The sequence below is a fragment of the Eschrichtius robustus genome, chromosome 10 (assembly GCF_028021215.1).
Source record: "Eschrichtius robustus isolate mEscRob2 chromosome 10, mEscRob2.pri, whole genome shotgun sequence".
In the NCBI taxonomy this organism is placed as follows: domain Eukaryota; kingdom Metazoa; phylum Chordata; class Mammalia; order Artiodactyla; family Eschrichtiidae; genus Eschrichtius; species Eschrichtius robustus.
Window position 1 is genome coordinate 63093832 of NC_090833.1, and position 22310 is coordinate 63116141.

General features: G+C 36.2%; 1 protein-coding gene across 7 annotated transcripts in view; it reads right to left on the bottom strand.

The window, feature by feature from the left end:
* MPDZ (multiple PDZ domain crumbs cell polarity complex component) overlaps window positions 1-22310 on the bottom strand; it is a 172666-nt gene that overhangs the window by 71819 nt on the left and 78537 nt on the right. For 6 of the 7 annotated variants that reach the window (XM_068553691.1, XM_068553686.1, XM_068553692.1 and 3 more), the window contains exons 13-19: window positions 19630-19739; window positions 17203-17349; window positions 16152-16316; window positions 14548-14733; window positions 13207-13416; window positions 10939-11055; window positions 8187-8354 (exon numbers count right to left, since the gene is read on the bottom strand). In XM_068553691.1, the coding sequence (XP_068409792.1) occupies window positions 8187-8354; window positions 10939-11055; window positions 13207-13416; window positions 14548-14733; window positions 16152-16316; window positions 17203-17349; window positions 19630-19739 (1103 nt within the window). The remainder of the gene's footprint in view (window positions 1-8186; window positions 8355-10938; window positions 11056-13206; window positions 13417-14547; window positions 14734-16151; window positions 16317-17202; window positions 17350-19629; window positions 19740-22310) is intronic. The other variant, XM_068553690.1, reaches the window with a different exon arrangement.

Below are 22310 nucleotides of genomic sequence, written 5' to 3' on the forward strand. Positions count from 1 at the left end.
AAAAAAAATGCCATAGAACAAATACAAAAACAAACAAGCCAAAAAAAAAAGTTGCAGAGATTTACCATGATACAAACAGTCCTACTTTCTAAGAAAACTGAAAGCACACAGGAGTTTCACAATGTGTTTTAAAACACCCTCATTAATATATTCTTTGTTGTTTTGTAGTTTAAATATTTCAGTTGAATGACTAGAAGAAGATGGCGGAAGAGTAAGACGCGGAGATCACCTTCCTTCCCACAGATACATTAGAAATACATCTACACGTGGAACTGCTCCTACAGAACACCCACTGAACGCTGGCAGAAAACGTCAGACCTCCCAAAAGACGCCCTCAGGAGACCTACATGCAGAGGCGGGTCCAAATCCAAACCTGAACCCCGGGAGCTGTGCGAACAAAGAAGAGAAAGGGAAATCTCTCCCAGCAGCCTCAGAAGCAGCGGATTAAAACTCCACAAACAACTTGATGTGCCTGCATCTGTTGAATACCTGAATAGACAACGAATCATCCCAAATTCAGGAGGTGGACTTTGGGAGCAGGATATATTAATTTTTCCCCTTTTCCTTTTTTTGTGAGTGTATATGTGTATGCTTCTGGGTGAGATTTTGTCTGTATAGCTTTGCTTTATAACAGCTTTATTTTACTTCACTATATTTTATCCTCTTTCTTTCTTTCTATTTTTTCTCCCTTGTACTCTGAGCCATGTGGATGAAAGGCTCTTGGTGCTCCAGCCAGGCATCAGGGCTGTGCCTCTGAGGTGGGAGAGCCAACTTCAGGACACTGGTCCACAAGAGACCTCCCAGCTCCACGTAATACCAAACGGCGAAAATCTCTCAGAGATCTCCATCTCAACATCAAGACCCAGCTTCACTCAATGACCAGCAAGCTACAGTGCTGGACACCCTATGCCAAACAACTAGCAAGACAGGAACACAGCCCCATCCATTAGCAGAGAGGCTGCCTAAAATCATAATAAGGCCACAGACACCCCAAAATACACCACCAGACGTGGACGTGCCCACCAGAAAGACAAGATCCAGTCTCATCCACCAGAACACAGGCACTAGTTCCCTCCACCAGGAAGCCTACACAACCCACTGAACCAACCTTAGCCACTGGGGACAGATACCAAAAACAACGGGAACTACGAACCTGCAGCCTGTGAAAAGGAGACCCCAAACACAGTAAGATAAGCAAAATGAGACGACAGAAAAACACACAGCAGATGAAGGAGCAGGGTCAAAACACACCAGACCTGACAAATGAAGAGGAAATAGGTAGTCTACCTGAAAAAGAATTCAGAATAATGATAGTAAGGATGATCCAAAATCTTGGAAATAGACAAAATGCAAGAAACATTTAACAAGGACGTAGAAGAACTAAAGAGTAACCAAGCAACGATGAAAAACACAATAAATGAAATTAAAAATACTCTAGATGGGATCAATAGCAGAATAACTGAGGCAGAAGAATGGATAAGTGACCTGGAAGATAAAATGGTGGAAATAACTACTGCAGAGCAGGATAAAGAAAAAAGAATGAAAAGAACTGAGGACAGTCTCAGAGACCTCTGGGACAACATTAAACGCAACAACATTCGAATTATAGGGGTCCCAGAAGAAGAAGAGAAAAAGAAAGGGACTGAGAAAATATTTGAAGAGATTATAGTTGAAAACTTCCCTAATATGGGAAAGGAAATAGTTAATCAAGTCCTGGAAGCACAGAGAGTCCCATACAGGATAAATCCAAGGAGAAACACGCCAAGACACAAATTAATCAAACTGTCAAAAATTAAATATAAAGAAAACATATTGAAAGCAGCAAGGGAAAAACAACAAATAACACACAAGGGAATCCCCATAAGGTTAACAGCTGATCTTTCAGCAGAAACTCTGCAAGCCAGAAGGGAGTGGCAGGATATACTTAAACTGATGAAGGAGAAAAACCTACAACCAAGATTACTCTACCCAGCAAGGATCTCATTCAGATTTGATGGAGAAATTAAAACCTTTACAGACAAGCAAAAGCTGAGAGAGTTCAGCACCACCAAACCAGCTTTACAACAAATGCTAAAGGAACTTCTCTAGGCAAGAAACACAAGAGAAGGAAAACACCTACAATAACAAACCCAAAACATTTAAGAAAATGGGAATAGGAACATACATATCGATAATTACCTTAAATGTAAATGGATTAAATGCTCCCACCAAAAGACACAGACTGGCTGAATGGATACAAAAACAAGACCCATATATATGCTGTCTACAAGAGACCCACTTCAGACCTAGAGACACATACAGACTGAAAGTGAGGGGATGGAAAAAGATATTCCATGCAACTGGAAATCAAAAGAAAGCTGGAGTAGCAATTCTCATATCAGACAAAATAGACTTTAAAATAAAGACTATTACAAGAGACAAAGAAGGACACTATATAATGATCAAGGGATCGATCCAAGAGGAAGGTATAACAATTGTAAATATCTATGCACCCAACATAGGAGCACCTCAATACATAAGGCAAATACTAACAGCCATAAAAGGGGAAATCGACAGTAACACAATCATAGTAGGAAGTCGACAGCAACACAATCATAGTAGGGGACTTTAACACCCCACTTTCACCAATGGACAGATCATCCAAAATGAAAATAAATAAGGAAACACAAGCTTTAAATGATACATTAAACAAGATGGACTTAATTGATATTTATAGGACATTTCACCCAAAAACAACAGAATACACATTTTTCTCAAGTGCTCATGGAACATTCTCCAGGATAGATCATACCTTGGGTCACAAAGCAAGCCTTGGTAAATTTAAGAAAATTGAAATCGTATCAACTATCTTTTCCGACCGCAACGCTATGAGACTAGATATCAATTACAGGAAAAGATCTGTAAAAAATACAAATACATGGAGGCTACACAATACACTACTTAATAACGAAGTGATCACTGAAGAAATCAAAGGGGAAATCAAAAAATACCTAGAAACAAATGACAATGGAGACACGACGACCCAAAACCTATGGGACGCAGCAAAAGCAGTGCTAAGAGGGAAGTTTATAGCAACACAAGCCTACATCAAGAAACAGGAAACATCTCGAATAAACAACCTAACCTTGCACCTGAAGCAATTAGAGAAAGAAGAACAAAAAAACCCCAAAGCTAGCAGAAGGAAAGAAATCATAAAGATCAGGTCAGAAATAAATGAAAAAGAAATGAAGGAAACAATAGCAAAAATCAAGGAAACTAAAAGCTGGTTCTTCGAGAAGATAAACAAAATTGATAAACCATTAGCCAGACTCATCAAGAGAAAAAGGGAGAAGACTCAAATCAATAGAATTAGAAATGAAAAAGGAGAAGTAACCACTGACACTGCAGAAATACAAACGATCTTGAGAGATTACTACAAGCAACTCTACGCCAATAAAATGGACAACCTGGAAGAAACGGACAGATTCTTAGAAATGCACAACCTGCCGAGACTGAACCAGGAAGAAATAGAAAATATGAACAGACCAATCACAAGCACTGAAATTGAAACTGTGATTAAAAACCTTCCAACAAACAAAAGTCCAGGACCAGATGGCTTCACAGGCGAATTCTATCAAACATTTAGAGAAGAGCTAACACCTATCCTTCTCAAACTCTTCCAAAATATTGCAGAGGGAGGAACACTCCCAAACTCATTCTACAAGGCCACCATCACCCTGATACCAAAACCAGACAAAGATGTCACAAAGAAAGAAAACTACAGACCAATATCACTGATGAACATAGATGCAAAAATCCTCAACAAAATACTAGCAAACAGAATCCAACAGCACATTAAAAGGATCATACACCATGATCAAGTGGGGTTTATCCCAGGAACGCAAGGATTCTTCAATATACGCAAATCAATCAACGTGATACACCATATTAACAAATTGAAGGAGAAAAACCATATGATCATCTCAATAGATGCAGAGAAAGCTTTCGACAAAATTCAACACCCATTTCAACACCCATTTATGATAAAAGCCCTGCAGAAAGTAGGCATAGAGGGAACTTTTCTCAACATAATAAAGGCCATATATGACAAACCCACAGCCAACATTGTCCTCAATGGTGAAAAACTGAAACCATTTCCACTAAGATCAGGAACAACACAAGGTTGCCCACTCTCACCACTATTATTCAACATAGTTTTGGAAGTGTTAGCCACAGCAATCAGAGAAGACAAAGAAATAAAAGGAATCCAAATCGGAAAAGAAGAAGTAAAGCTGTCACTATTTGCAGATGACATGATACTGTACATAGAGAATCCTAAAGATGCTACCAGCAAACTACTAATCAATGAATTTGGTAAAGTAGCAGGATACAAAATTAATGCACAGAAATCTCTTGCATTTCTATACACTAATGACGAAAAATCTGAAAGTGAAATTAAGAAAACACTCCCGTTTACCACTGCAACAAAAAGAATAAAATATCTAGGAATAAACCTACGTAAGGAGACAAAAGACCTGTATGCAGAAAATTATAAGACACTGATGAAAGAAATTAAGGATGATACAAATAGATGGAGAGATATACCGTGTTCTTGGATTGGAAGAATCAACATTGTGAAAATGACTCTACTACCCAAAGCAATCTACAGATTCAATGCAATCCCTATCAAACTACCACTGGCATTTTTCACAGAACTAGAACAAAAAATTTCACAATTTGTATGGAAACAGAAAAGACCCCAAATAGCCAAAGCAATCTTGAGAACGAAAAATGGAGCTGGGGGAATCAGGCTCCCTGACTTCAGACTATATTACAAAGCTACAGTTATCAAGACAGTTTGGTACTGGCACAAAAACAGAAATATAGATCAATGGAACAGGATAGAAAGCCCAGAGATAAACCCACGCATATATGGTCACCTTATCTTTGTTAAAGGAGGCAAGCATATACAGTGGAGAAAAGACAGCCTCTTCAATAAGTGGTGCTGGGAAAATTGGACAGATGCATGTAAAAGTATGAAATTAGAACACTCCCTGACACCATACACAAAATAAACTCAAAATGGATTAAAGACCTAAGTGTAAGGCCAGACACTATCAAACTCTTAGAGGAAAACATAGGCAGAACACTCTATGACATACATCACAGCAAGATTCTTTTTGACCCAGCTCCTAGAGAAATGGAAATAAAAACACAAATAAACAAATGGGACCTAATGAAACTTCAAAGCTTTTGCACAGCAAAGGAAACCATAAACAAGACCAAAAGACAACCCTCAGAATGGGAGAAAATATTTGCAAATGAAGCAACTGACAAAGGATTAATCTCCAAGATTTACAAGCAGTTCATGCAGCTCAATAACAAAAAAACGAACAACCCAATGCAAAAATGGGCAGAAGACCTAAATAGACATTTCTCCAAAGAAGATATACAGACTGCCAACAGACACATGAAAGAATGCTCAACATCATTAATCATTAGAGAAATGCAAATCAAAACTACAATGAGATATCATCTCACACCGGTCAGAATGGCCATCATCAAAAAATCTAGAAACAATAAATTGTGGAGAGGGTGTGGAGGAAAGGGAACACTCTTGCACTGTTGGTGGGAATGTAAATTGATACAGCCACTATGGAGAACAGTATGGAGGTTCCTTAAAAAACTAAAAATAGAACTACCATACAACCCAGCAATCCCACTACTGGGCATATACCCTGAGAAAACCATAGTTCAAAAAGAGTCATGTACCAAAATGTTCACTGCAGCTCTATTTACAATAGCCAGGACATGGAAGCAACCTAAATGTCCATCATCGGATGAATGGATAAAGAAGATGTGGCACATATATACAATGGAATATTACTCAGCCATAAAAAGAAATGAAATGGAGGTATTTGTAATGAGGTGGATGGAGTTAGAGTCTGTCATACAGAGTGAAGTCAGTCAGAAAGAGAAAAACAAATACAGGATGCTAACACATATATATGGAATCGAAGAAAAAAAAAAAAAGGCCATGAAGAACCTAGTGGCAAGACGGGAATAAAGACACAGACCTACTAGAGAATGGACTTGAGGATATGGGGAGGGGGAGGGGTGAGATGTGACAGGGTGAGAGAGTGTCATGGACATATATACACTACCAAATGTAAAATAGATAGCTAGTGGGAAGCAGCCGCATAGCTCAGGGAGATCAGCTCGGTGCTTTGTGACCACCTAGAGGGGTGGGATGGGGAGGGTGGGAGGGAGGGAGATGCAAGAGGGAAGAGATATGGGAACATATGTATGTGTATAACTGATTCACTTTGTTATAAAGCAGAAACTAACACACCATCGTAAAGCAATTATACTTCAATAAAGATGTTTAAAAAAAAAAAAAATTTCAGTTGATAGGCCAGCTTGCCAAAATTTGCTTCAACAAAAGAGTAAACTGTTTAATGAAAAGAAAAAACAAAAGGAAAACAGACCTCAGTAAGCCAATACGTTGTGCTGCATACAGCCAGCATTTGCCCTGTAAAATATATGCTTCTCAGTACGCAGATTGTGTAATCCCTTTAAGTAACAATGACTAAGTTAAACAATGCAATCCGTCCCACTGGCAAGAAGGAGTGTGCTATGCTGCAGATTAGGAGATTCCATGAGGAGATGAACTCAGCTTCCAGCCCTGAGGCCAGTAAAGATGGAATATGTTCCAGACAGTACTCAGCCAGATAGACAGTCTCAGGTGTGGTGAGAGAGGAACAGCTGCCCCATTCAAGATTATACCTTGCAAACCAATTCAAGGAGATTACCCAGCATCATTTACAAGGATAACAGGTGCACCCTGAACATGAAAGAAAATGCTTTGAAAATATTCTGGCCAAAAAGTTACTTGTTAATCAGGAAAACTGCCCAAGGCCTATGGAAATTCCACTTTTCAACTTATTCATAAATACAGATTCCCTTCCCACTGAATTTACGTGAAAAACATATATTTCATATATTTAAGAAAGAATTATTATTCAGTCTTTTATCTTAATTTTTATATTTATTTACAGTATATTTCCAACACAGAAAAATAAGGAAAATATATCCATATATGAACCCTTTGCCCAGATTTAACAGACATTAATATTTTGGCATATTTTCTTCGATCTCTCTTTCTTCTTAAAGGATATAATGTGTTACAGATACAGCTAATTCCCATGCTTTCTTTTTTCTCCAAGAATAACTTCTTTCCTGAAGTTGAAAGGAATCATTCCTACACATTTTCAGATTTTTAAAGTATACACACTCACACATATAAATATACACTGAATTGCTCTGTAGATCAATTCTGAGAAAATATAAACAACTCCAACTAATCAATAGAAAGCCAAGCAACTCCATACAAAAATGGCCAAAAGATATGAAGAGGCCATTGGTGGAAGTGAAAACCAGATGGCCAATATAGGAAAACCTGTTCATCCTCATCAGTAATCAGGAACTCCAAATTCAAACAGTAAGATATCATTCCACACCCAAAAGACTGGATAAGTTTTAAAATATTACTTAATAAACATTATAGAGTGTGTCATCAAGAAAATAAATAGCATTGGGTGGGGCACTTACACCAATAATCTATTTCTAAAATTTAGATGGCACAGACATGTCAAATAGTAGGTAAATTCTCCATTCGCATCCAGTGACTTAAACATAATTTTGCCATTCACTGGGGTTTTTATATAAAGTATTCTTTGGCATCATTTTGTATAAAAACATAAGACAGCATTACTTTAACTTAGCTAATAAATATTAAATTAATGAAAGGAATATTTTACTGTCCAACTTTCCATGAAAGTCAGCTTTAAAACCATTAAGAAAATAAAGTAACTCTTGTAATTTTTCCAAGTAGACACCGCCAAGAACACAATTTGAGAAATACATTTCATTAAAATTTTTCTGTCTAACATGCAAATCCTAATCAAAGTTTTGAACATTTGTGTCTATCACACTGTATCACAGAACCTAGATTTAAATAGTCCCTTGGAGTCTACAGGATACCCAATTAACACTACCTAAAGGAAACTGCACTTTAATCTGATAATGAATCCCTGACTGGAAAAACATGTCTCTAACATGCCCCTCCCAAAACACCCCATTAACAATGACCTCTGGGAAATTACGCACAAAGTTCTCCCATAAAAAAAATGGCATTTCCTTTGTACCTTGGGAGGAGGAGATGGAAGGGAGGGACCAAAATTCAGATTATCACTACAAGCACTGCCGTGAAGAGATAAAATAGAGGCTTGAGTGGAGTAGACACTGTCATTATCAGGAGAGTACTGAGACTCAAACGCAGATTCATCTGCTAAGTCAGCATCATTTGTGTCCACCTAGGAATAAAAACAACAACATCAGTTGGGAATTCTGTTCTGATACATATATGACAAAGTCTCCACTTGAGACTAAAGGGCATACTGCTTTCATTCTTTTGTCTATTCTATTTTCTACATGACCTCTTCAGCCGCTTCAACATATCAGAAACTGACTAATGCAACAGAACAAGGACAAATTGGTGCTAGCATAGAAGGTTACTTTATTCCATCAATAAAAGGGCAAAAGGTAACAATTTACAAAGGGCTTGGAGCAATTCTAAGTATAAATATTTCCATAAATTAAAAAAATACTTTTTTCCAGCTCCTTTTTTTTTAAAAGTAGCTGCCCAAACTCCTAGAATTTTATAATAAAATGAATGAGATCATCACTTTTCCTATTCAACTAAAATTAATTATTATTCAACAAGGCAGCTAAGCAATTATCTATTTGTAAAGCTCACAAAACAATATATTTTGTTTAAATTATCCTTTAACTAGATTTTAAAACCATTCAAGTTACAGGTCCAGAATTTTATGGTGATCACTGGAAATCAAAAATAATATCTGTGATTTCATGTTGAAATTATATTAACAAACAAGGGACCTTATTATGATCTGGTTATAGTGAAGCTGTAAGTTATAAACGTCTACTGATGGAAAACTCAGAAAGAGTGAGCTAGAGAATTTCACAACATTTTATAAAAAAATCTTATTACTATTTTCTGTCCCAGAACCAAGTGAAACAATTAAGTCATGATGAGCTTGTAGCTCTTCTTACAATTCACTCACAGTTACACCTTAGAACAGACAGAAATGATGTAAATACTACCTTTCTCTAATATTACTAGTATTTTGTCTTGATGGCCAAAACCCGTACCTTCTACTTCTTTGTGATTTCAACTTATATGTTTAGCCAAGAAAAGTATCATAACATTATACCAGGTCACGTTCTTGCAAAAACCTGATTAAGAATACAGGTTGGGCATTTTAAAGTGACCCTCTCTCTAATAATATATTTTAAATACATGTTCAAAGTTACTACTGACTCACTATGTGGAGGTTTACCCTTTACAGATGTACATTATGTATAACAATCTAAATAGTAAATCTTTAACTTTTGCTATCTAGATAGTATTAACTAAGCAGAGTGTCACGGATTATAATAAATATTTAAGAGTACCTAAGAACAATTTGTATGCTTATCGTTGATGCCCTAGAATCTTGAGAGATCCAAATAATCAATTCATCTAATTATTTTAGAGATTAAAACACTAGGGTCCAGAGAGATTGAGTGACCAATACAAGATTACATAGCTATTACCATTATAAGATGTTAAACTCACTTAAAAGTGGGTCTAATTTTTCTTTTTGACTGGCATTTATTTAAGAACATTCAAATATGCCATGTAAAATCTACAGAGAAAATTGTTTCTTGGGGCACTTCTAGAGACAGTAATATATTTGTGCCCTATAACATTTCAAAAATAATTTACTATAGCTGGGTACTATTTAATACATTTATACCATAGTACTTTATGTAGTTCATAGCATTCTAAGCTATCCAGTTTTGAAGTGGTAATAATGCCCATGGGAAATAGAGACAAATGTTACCTGGTATGTTAAGTATTATAATGTGAAATTATTGCACTAATTACAATATACACCAAAACTTTCCAAGTGGCTAATTCAGGAGCTGACAATTGAAAAATAGTAATAGAAGTATTATTAGTATTTTAATACTGAAGAACTATCTCCCTCAACACTAGGATTATTGGAATCAAAGAAATAATTCATACTCCAGTTTAAAGCATGATGTGCACAATTGGTTATAAATACCTAATGGAGAATTTCACAGGTTCTAAGCCTCTCACTAGTCCAACACCACTAAAACATGTATTAAAAATATTCCTTTCTAGTTACACTGAGCAATGTTTTCCCCCCAGAAAAATTCAGGTCAGGAACCTGGTTTCAATGGTGGAAGTACTAGGAATAGGATGTATAATTTGTTACACTTATATTGTATAAATGTCACGTGTCTATTTATATCTGGTATTTAGTTTTATATTTTAACTATTAACTGTTAACACAGACAGTATTAGCTCCTCTACCAGACAACAAGGTTCTCAGGATCAAGAATCATGTATTTACCCAACAAAGTGGCCTCCAGTGGTCCCTAAATATGTTTATTACAATAAATGATTTTATATAGATCAAGTAAAAATAAAATTTTAATTTAAAAGTTTCTGGTAAATCAGTAATGTTAACATACATGTATTCATAGGAAACATGAGTTCTGCCTCTTTTGGAAGCTTTTGGGCTCTTAATCAATAACTGAACCAATTTATGTGATTTTCACATTATTAACATCTAATGAAATAATATACCTGTTACCTCATTAAAAAGAAGCCAAAACAACTGATATATGACTGAATACTGAAAACAGTTAAAGAATGCCTAGAGATGCCCAAGTATGAAATTAGAGCAAAATGCCTAGTTTTCCAAAACATAATGAACAATAGAGCAAGACTTTAGAATATTTTGAAAAGCAAAAATAAGACACATAAGATTTTGAAGGAAAGCTTGATAAGCTGTGGCCACTAACCAGAGCCAAGTCAGCCCTGAACAGGGCTTTGTCAGCCAGCCCTTCCTCCTCGCAGGAATGTGGTGGGTAGAGAAAGGAATCCTCCTTAGCAGAAACATAACCCTCTTCTGGTGAAAGCTGCAGGGAGAATGAAGCCCAGTGTTTGAGGATGAGTTCATGGAAAAGAGAGAGAACAGGAAAGAGGGAGGGAAAGGGAAGACAGAGGGAGAGGGGAGAAAAAATAAGGGGAGGAGAGGAAAAAACAGGAAAGTTTTCAAATAATGTTTTCAAATAATAAAGTCATAATAAACATACAACTTGAACATAAATGATGAGCACGGAATACGATAAATATTCATACTTAACAGTTTTATATTTTAAGATACAATGAGGATGTTTATTCCAGTACCAACATCATCTGTTAGATGAGAATCCCTTTCTACCAATTTCTTCATCCTTCTTATAAAAGATATTCAAAATCAATAATTTTTTTATATTATAATAATCTTCTGGTCATTTTTACCTGCCAAATATTTGGTTAAACAATGACTTCTTAATATAGAAAGAAGGCAACTTTTAGGTGTTAAGACATAAAAGAAGTTGAAGAAAAACAAAACACTAAAAAGAAGGACCAATTTCTCTCTGTCATCCCTTACTAGAATATTATTTTAAAGAATGTAATTTCCTTGACAAGGAAAGTTAGTGAACCCTACAATGAAGTCTCTTAATTTAGCATGGCTTAAAAAACCACCACCACCACCAACTCTATATGTACACAATATGCTTAAATTGCACTCCTGAGATATCAAATTATAACCATGATCACAGTGACCGAAAACCTAGCATTCTTATTACAATCTCAGATAAAACAGGCTAAAAGATTTCGATTGTCTTGCCTATATCACCCTATATCACCAATACCTGCAGAAATATTTTAGAGAAAAAATGTTTATCTTCTTTTCCCACACATATGAGTTTAATGGTCAGCAAAACTCACTTTATGTAAGAGATATTCATCATATACTGCAATGCATATTAAATTTGAAATATAAAATACCCTTATGAAAGAAACTTATTTTGGATCTACCTAGGAAAACAAACATTGCTTCTGAGTAAGTGGCATGGTTTCCCGATAAGGGCAGTAAAAAACATACATTTAGTCACGTTTGCCATTTTCCTTGTGTAACAGAAAGACCGGAACCAGATGTACAGTCAATCTTAATGAACGTGTGGAGTCCCATAATGGCCTATCTTCATTCTTACACTCCCCAATGCACTGATCTCTTGTTCTGATTTCTATAATCCTGGTTTGATTGAGGTTTGCTTAACATACTCTTCCTTCTTCCCCTCCTCTTTCCCTCCCTTTCTTTGTGCTTTCATAAATATATTTTCATAGGTTACAGAAATTTATTGTAGAATAAAAAGCAGAGAATGAAAAATGTAATAAACATTTGAAATATATTAACAAGCTTACAGTTTGAACAAACTCTCTGACGAAGTCAACAAACTTTCATTTGATGTTTATGCAAATGCATCTATGTGTTTGTGTTTTCTTAAGGGAAGGTATATTTGCCTTTTCACTTAAAATATATTTATACACTGAAAAAAACCAAATACTGAGATCGTCTCTAATATTTCATTGCAATTCAGTGATAAGTGCTATGCTGCAATCACTATACCTAGTAAGCATACTGACATTATGTAGCATGAATTTATTAGTTGCTTTTATATTGCAGTAATTAATGACATGAAGGTTATTCCCTCCCAGGAGGAGAGCTATAAGCTGATGAACCCACATTGGAAATTTCAATTTCTTGCTCTGTAGTAATTAGACAACAAATATATTGAAGTCAGTAGAATACAGGAACTTAACCCACTCTGACAGAGATTCTACTTTCTTCCACGATAATTAAAGATTCCACTGTTAGTTGTTAATGCTATTAATTTCTCTAACATGCCACCATACTGGTATAGATATTTTAAAGCCTATTTCTTCGAAAATACTTGATTCTATATTGATCATGACCTTATTTTGGAATAAAAAAGGTCAAAAGTAAACCACAGAATGCTAAGTTTTAAATTTATTTCTGAACTTCCTGGCTGTTTTCTGCCCTTTACTCTTTTAAAAAATATTACTCAAAATTAAATCTTTACACTCATGGAGCCAATAACCATGTTGATGAAAAGTACCAAAAGTCATGATTCAATCATGAGAACACCTGAAGATAAAAGCCTGAACGCCAATACTGTTTGCAAATAAAAAGAAATCAGCAAAATCTGAATTCTTACGGGTAAAGGCTTGGCAACTCCTATTCTCACAGTTCCTGATGGTGCACCCTTCAGTGCCTGGACAGCTTCTTCGAGACTGCTGTTTTCCAAGTTAACATCATTGACAAACATGAGTCGATCTCCAGGGAGAAGTCGTCCATCCTTTTCAGCAACACCACCAGGCACCAGAGAACGAATTACGATCACAGTGCTTGCTGGATCAATTGGATCCTGACGGAACGAAAAAGGAAAGAGAAGGCAGCTCCTTTCTACACTTAAAAACGTTGTTACAGGTTGTACACTCTGAATTGTAACAGATGGGTAACTGTTCCAAGTGTCTTTTAAAAATTTCGTACAACACTCCCAATGAATTATCTGGGTGAAGGATATATCCATTTTAAAGAGTTTAGGAAAAGTCTACGCTAAACAGTGGCACCCTCACTTTCCATGGTCCCCAAGTAGACCTCTTAAATTATACAGGTAACTGTAAAATTATAACTTTAACTTTTGATAAACTGTTCAATTTTATAACTATCATCTGAGATCCATGAATTACTAACAGCAGCGTTCATTGATAAGATGATAGTATTGTGGACCATTGGTAGATGTGAGTATACTGAGGGAAGGGCCTGTTTTTGAAATGAAGAAATACAGAAGGAGGCCATATCATATTTGGTGATGCAGTGTCTTCAGATACACAGCAATATTAGAACAAGACTCCAGAACCAGGCCCTAGAGAGAACACAACTCCCTGGAGTCATCTGAGATGGCTTTCCAGCTCAGTATTAATTAATGAGGAACACAGCTGCACTTCATCAGACTGGCGTTAGCATGCCCTCAGTTACTCAACACAGAACACAACATAAGGATGCAGGCTACACCTAACCAATTTACGATTATTCCTAAGTTTGGTCAAATAATAAGAATATTAGAATTTACAATATATCCAATTATACGTCTATCATTCACTTCCAAAAACAGAAGTAAGTATTTAATACTTTCTGTCTTACCACTCAAATATGAACCATCAGTTAAGAGCAAGGAAATAAAAATAATTTAGGCATATTCCCCAAAGGAACAGAAACACTATATTTCTGTAACATTCCTAAAAAGTATTCTGCATGTTCCTCAAACTTCCAAGAGCTGAAATATAAAAGAGCTCAAAGAATTCAATGTCAAAAGAAATGCTTTACGATAATCAATTAGTCATATAAATTATTATTCAGAAAGACTTACTAGAAACAAGAATACATCTTTGATAAATCTAAGCAGTATTATCTGCTTTTTCTCTGCTATTAACAATATATGTTTAGTACCTGTCATCTTTCTTTAAAAAAATTGTTACAAGTAGCATATATTTACCTGATAATCTAAAATGCTAAAACCAAGTCCTCTGCTCCCTTTCTCCAGCTCGATGTTCTGAACGTCGGCTTCCCACATGGCCAAAGGTCCTTGAACCTCCTCTGCATTCTGACCCACATCAGTCATCACCAGCACAGGATCCTCTGTCTCCGAGGACCCGATAAACTCACCTAGATCTATATGAGGCTGGATAAACAGACCAGACAGCTCTTATTTCAGATGCACTAGATCCACAGATGCACATACAAACACCACAAGGAAAACAAAGATTCCCAGCGTCTGTCCAGAATAAAACATTCACATATGAGTAGGAACAGCTTCTCATGAAACCATTATGAATTAAAGTAGCAAGTCAGAAATATCTAACTTGTAATAGGCATTTAAAATGTATGGTTCAAAGAGCTCCTATAAAAATATATAGTGATTACATCTCGGCAGCACGATGGTGGGTGATTTTGACTTTTTTCATCAGTGTCTGTTATCACGTCTATCGTTAGAAAAAAAAAAGTGATGCTATTTTGATATTAAAGAAAAATAATTCTTATGATAAATAAGAACAATTCAAGAGGAAGTGGGTATATGTAAAAGTTCTGTACTCTAGGCAAACATGGGTTCTAAAATCCCGTGAGCTGTACACGTGATTATTTCATTAATAAATTAACGTGCACAATGGCAGGACGAGATCTGAAGTCAGATTGGCCTGGGCTTGAAGACTGTCTCTATGATTTTTTCATCTGTGTTGCTTTGAGCGGTATTCTTAACCTGGGCTTCACAGTTACCCATCTCATAGAATTTTTGAGGATTAAGTCAGGTAACATTTAAAAAGCACTTGGCACAGAAACAGGGGTTCAAAACATTAGCTTCTTTTAGTAAAAATACACTAAAGTGAATCTGGTTCCACATCAGATAGGAAAAACGTGTTTTTGATGATGAAATGTCAGTTTAAAGACTATCTTTGCTTTTTATCAATTATTGCACAGTAGGACCATGGATGCAAATCCGTCCACCTGCTTTATTATAATAATAAATACCATTACACCACATAAAATGTATTTGGATATGTATGGTGCTAGACTGACTTCTACACAATTTGGAATTATGTTTCTTATTCTCCCCTATTCTTACCACGCCTGTGACAAGCGCTGGGCTGGGGAGGTTACATAAAAGTATCTTCTACTACATATGTACCACATACTCACTACTTTCATATTTCAATTTTCTGTTAAGGGGGACGAGTGTCTAATTCATAGGAATAGTGTGAATAAATTATATAAGCACACATGTGCAGTAATACCTAATATCATTATATATCATATTTAACCCACAGAGCAACCCTCTAGGATAGGCATCAAGACTCATATTTTACACAGGAGAAAAGTGAGATTCAGGAAGATGAAGTGACTTGCCCAAGGTCACAGAGGTAGTAAGTGCCAAGCCTGATTCAAACCCACGTCTGTCTGACTCCAAGGTCTATCCCATAAGCCACAGGATTTGTGAGGAAATCAAATACCAAATAAGAGAAAAAAGGCTTAAAAATTTTTAAATGTCATTTAACCTTTCCATTATACATTCATATTAGTCTCCTATATCTGCAAACCTGGTACCTTTTCTGTTAGTTCAATGTCACATAAGTCCAGGCTCTCCAACTCTGAGGGGCTGGTGGGTGGCACCGTTCGACGACAGCACACCATTGTCACCTCTATAGGCAGTTCTTTTAAAATAGTCACCACATCCTGGTGATTCTCCCCAAGTAGAGTTATGCCGTTCACCTGTGCAAAAAGAAAAGTTGGCCAAGAAAGAACATCTCCTAACATGACTACTCCTTTCAAAACCATTTTTTTAATTACATAAATATAAACTGTACTCAGGGGATGACTCGGGGGCTCTGCTGTGCTGAGAACTATCGCTGGATCTGTAGTGGTGTTTCCTAAAACAATCTACACGCAATACTACAGTCTTGTTGGAATTGGACTTCTAAAGCACTCACAGGAAAATCACTAGCTTTCACCAATGTTTCATATGCCAGTGTAATCGTTTGGAAAGGGAGAGTTAATAAAATCATTCCCAAAGGATAAAGGGAAAAGGAGAAGTTTCTCTTTAAATGATATGTTATATCATTATTAAATGAAAAAAATGAAGATTAGAAAATGGTATGTCTTATACGTTAGTATGTTTTTAAAAGGGGGAGAAGCGAATATATTCAAATTTTCTTACTTATTCATGGAAAATAGCTGGAAGATTGCATAGAACCAATGATAAGCAGTTACACCTAACGAAGGGTGATGAGAACTGAGTGGACTGGGACAGAAAGAGAATTCACTGGCGTAAATCTTTGTATTTGTGATTTTCAAACATGTGAATATATTACCTATTCTAAAAAGCGAATGTTTCAAAATTTTTAAAGAAAGTTTTTATAGTTCTCCGGCCCTAAAACAAACAAACAAACAAACAAAAACCATGCAAGGAATTACGTAAGATCAATGTACATACAGATTGAAATTTCTGCTTTGGGTGGAGTTTTACTTGCCTATCTTTCTCAAGTACACTTTGGAGGAGAAATTTTAAATAAGAACTTACTTATTATTCACCACATTAAGCCTCCCACAGCCTTTTCAAAATTTTATTTACAAAGGGGAAAATGAAATAGCTGCTTACTTCCAATAGCTCATCTCCACTGAAAAGCTTCCCACTGTGTCCAACAGGACCTTCCGGTAGAACAGATCGGATAAAATGATGGCCCACTGTTGCTTCCAGACTTATCCCCAACCCGCTGTTCTCACTGAATTTGCTCACATGGGCCACCTGAAACAAGAAAAATCATCACAATTTTTAATATTCTTTCATTTATTTTCTTCTCCTGTATGTATCTTATGTTCACTTCCTAAAAGGTCAAGTTTCTCACAAAAGCTTCAACAACCTATTGTAAAGCAGCAAACCTTTAGAGCTTTGCCTTGGAAAGAGTGTTGGTATCTATCAGTTTCTTGAACCAACACAAACCAAAACAAAGTAGCCAAATGCAAGCACCCAAGACACTTTGCAGTGCCTACAGGTGCTGATAACAGATAGAGGGTAGTCAGAGTGACCACAGATAAAATCAAAAGCCTGAGCTCAAACAACGGTATAGAAAAGGCGCATCCTTAGCAGTTCCCGTGTGCCAGGACTGTGCTCACCCCATTACACAGATTATCTCACTTACTTCTCATAAATAGGTACAATGTCTATCCTTGCTTCCCAAATTGGAAAACAAGGTTCTGAGAGGTTACCTTCAACAGAGTCACACAGCTACAAAAGTGCTTTGAACCTCAGCAGTCTGAACCTAGAGCCCAGGCTCTGGACCATACACTGTATCAAGGGGACAACACTTGTCTTTAAAAGTGAATCAAAGCTTAAAACAGGAGAATAAACTTTCTATTTCCTACTGGTACACTAAATAATGACAAACGTTAGGAAATCACCATTTTCACAGAGTCCAATCATTATAATATTAAAATCAGAAAGTATACTAAAGATGATCCGCTTTATCCCCTTTATTTTATAGTTAAGGAAACTGAGGGATAAAGGGACTGAGAAAAATGTTTAATTATAAAAGATCTTTTTCAAATCTTAATGATAACAAGCACAGGGTTTATACTAGATGTTGCATTATCTGCCTTTGCAACCTAATGCTGGATGAACTACTTCTACTTCTTAAAATCCAATTTAGGTATCACTTCCTCCGAGCAGCCCTCCTGGTCCCCATTTAAATGTCCATCAATCCTTCTCTCTACTACACCACTCCTCCTGTAACTTCATTTATGCTGTATAACTACATAGAAAATAATTTGAAGTCCAGATCTATGTCGTATTTACCTGGAGTTTGATGAAAACCTATAAATAGCTTAGTTCTTTCTTACTTACAGTAAAATCCCACGCTTGACGTATTACTGGAAGTGCCACCAAAAGAGCATGTGCACAAAGGGCAGTTAAAAGTCCACGGTCTTGGGTCTGACCTCTGTGAGAAAATGGCTGGTGAAAGGGTGCTCTTCACTATTCAATTACCACCTGAAGGCGTGCAGCCTCAGTTATTCGTGCCAGTCACGTTAACCCCACCCCACAGAAGGAATCTCCCAACTTTCCTTTCCTGCTAAATTAACTACAGTTAAGCTGGACCTTGTTGTATTTTTTCCTTGACTCAATTTAAAATGGTTAACAGCAGCTGTACTTACTCAAATCTCATTTGACTGTTAACCATCTTGAGTGTTTTAAAAAAAACAAACTTTGTAATGAGTATTAAAAACTAAGAATACTGCTTGGCACAAAGTACTCAATAAATGTTCGTTATTATTTATATTATATGTCATTATCTGTTGTGTTTTATCGCTTCTAATCTAGAGTTACTTGAATATTATAAGCAATATGAAAACTTTTACCTAACCTAGTATTTTATTGTTCCTTTGGAAATTCCTGAAATTTGCTGCTATATACCTAAAGATTCATAATTTGTGTCTACTTTGTTACACCTCTTTTTAAAATAGCAGATCACAACTGCTACCCTAGGTATGCAAACCTTTAATAAACAAAATGTTCACTATGGCATAAGTGAACGAAGAAAAGCATGCCGAGGAAAAACCCTCAAGGAGAGTAAAAGCATGAGTGATAAGGAAGAAGTAGGAAAAAGTCCTTTTTACAATTCTGTACATAGGGCATGATGATTTTTGTTTTATTTTCAACTAAATTCTGTCATTCTATTCTGATTCTTTCCACGAATCCTAGGAATAAGAATCAGAAAAACCCTTCCTAATATCTATACAATATATACTACTGTACGAAATACTGATGAATTATAAGTTCTAAAACTCCCATCTCATTTACTTCAGCTCCTTGGTTACTCTCCAACTTGAATTTTTTAAATATTTGAATCGGCACATTTAGGTCTTTGAAAAAAGCCCTTGGCATTTGCTACTTCTCTAAGACTTGAAAAAAGCCCTGGGTGTTCGCTACTTCTCTAAGACTCTTTATGATGGTCATCTTTATTATTGTCAGGAACTTCCTGCTCAAATACAGTTCACAAGTTAGGAAGTTAGGGAGGGGAAGCTAACCTACCACTATTTCATAATTAATGCCCATAATCCTTTGCCACTTGGTCAGCAGGGCAGCTTCCTGTTGTTGAGCGTCTTCTATATCTTCTCTCTCAGTTGACAGTAATGGATACCCTGAAAGAGTTGACACAATTAGTGACATACCACAAAAAATCTCCATATCTTAACATTCGGTACCAGGGACACTGTGATCACAACCTGTCATACCAAGTCTGACTGTTCACCCAATACATGAGTTACTCTTATTTCTCTACACATCTTAATAATTCAGTTTAAAAGCCTATCATCTGCATGTTCCAAAACTATTCTCTTTTAAGAGATATCTTTTAGGTCTTAACCATATTTCCATTAAAGTATTCATGTATTATCTAACTTTTATTTAAAAGAACAAGGACTCCAAGTAGCTCCAGGATTCACTTGGTGGCCCTCTTGTGACTCTGTTAAAAAGTCATACTGCCTTCTATGTTAGTGTATCTCTTTCATTTTCATTTGGTTCTACAGAGGAGAGAAGGGACCATGCTATGACTTAGCAAAAACAAACAAACAAAATAAATTAACAAATAATATATGTACCTCCATGTACAATAAGAAAATATAAATTAAAAAATAAGAAACAAATGGAAAATGTACATTAAGTTAAAACCCTATAATTGGAATCATACTAATTGGCAAAAAAAGGAAAGTGAAAAAACAGAAAAGAAAATCACTAAACAAGTTATGTGAACAATAGTGAATTAAAACACTTAGCTAAAATAAACTGGTTGAGAAGAATTTTCAAGTCATTTTCAAAGATTTCCATGACATCACAGTTTTTACTCATAAAGGTTGTCTTCTAAAAAAAAAATCTCTACAGGCCACTACTCCTTATATTAGATTTTCAGTATCATTTTTTAGCATTCAAATTTCAAATTTAAAGAGTATTGTAAAATTCAGATTTTTCATTTGCTGCTTCCTTGTTAGTGGAATGAATGAGCTTCCACTCCAGGACTATTTTTCAGGTTTGTTATGTGTTAGATTAATAAAACGATTCTGTTTTCTCCTTGAGAAACTGGAAACAGCAAGCTATATATTTCTTTAAAATTTTGGAGACTAGCCCCTCAAAATGAGTGTTTTCTCTTCAAGAGTATATTCATTCCAGAGAGGTATGAATGTGCAGCGGTGAACACAGACTACAGGAAACCGTTCAAGCTGATGAAGGTTAGAAAGAGGAGGGTCAGCTAGTCCTACCTCCTCCCATAACCCCATTCTCTGATTCTGTTGTGTTTACACAGGTGGGCAGTGATTCAAGCAGGGTGGGATTTGGAATGGAGAAAGTGGGGAATCTGTAAGCTGCTGATAACAACGGTCTGAAATTTGTATTCATACAACCAACCTACAGTCACAAAACCCTTCATTCTCCCCCTTTCCCAAATGCCCCAAGATCAGATTTCAGGCATATTTAAAAAACCATAAAGTCCAGTCATTTGTAGTGAGGTGGATGGACCTAGAGTCTGTCATACAGAGTGAAGTAAGTCAGAAAGACAAAAACAAATACCGTATGCTAACACATATATATGGAATTAAAAAAAAAAAAAATGGTCATGGAGAACCTAGGGGCAGGACGGGAATCAAGATGCAGATGTAGAGAATGGATTTGAGGACACAGGGAGGGGGAAGGGTAAGCTGGGAGGAAGTGAGAGAGTGGCATGGACATATATACACTACCAAATGTAAAACAGATAGCTAGTGGGAAGCAGCCACATAGCACAGCGAGATCAGCTCGGTGCTGTGTGACCACCTAGAGGGGTGGGATAGGGAGGGTGGGAGGGAGACGCAAGAGGGAGGGGATATGGGGATATATGTATAGCTGATTCACTTTGTTATAAAACAGAAACTAACACACCATTGTGAAGCAATTATACTCCAATAAAGATGTAAAAAATAAATCTTTAAAAAACTGAAAAATTAAAATTAAAAAAAAAATTAAAAAAAAAAAAAAAAGTCCAGTCTCCTGATGTTACTGTGAAGTCAAATGATTTGTCCAGGCTCACATTATGAGTCAAATTTCTGTGGAAGAGGCAACAACATCTTATCCCCTGTCAGAGGACCATCACTAGAATAGATGCATTAGAATCATTCAGACATTTTTCCCTTATTTTATTTTAAAAAGAATGTAGGACTCCTGATTCTAAGTCTAGACCCTCTCCCACCTAGCCTCCCATACACATATGCACATTCATCAAAGCAAAACAGATGGCTGAGGCTTCAAGACCATCCTCCACACCCATCCCCTCTTACTCTCTCAAGTTTTATGCTTTGAAACATTTTTATCCTGTCCCACTCCTCTGGACATTCACTTTATCCTAAATAATTTCAACACCTATTAGTGTAAAAATAGCAAAATGTGACTAAACCCCTGAGAGTCCTACACCTCTCACTCCTGGGATATCACTGCAAACACAAATATCCCTTTAAAATAAAAAAGTTAAATCACAATTTTCAGTAGAAAAAAAATAATGAAAGAGGAACTATTTTAAAGAACTACAAAGCTTCAATATAATTATTTAGTGAAGGGCAGAATTCTCATAAGGAAGATCAGTCTTGGACTTTGTTCAGTGGATTTGACTTATCAAACACCTAAAGCAATATGACAGGTCAGGGAAGCACATAGCATCCAGCCCTAAAAAAAAGGCAGCAACATTCGGG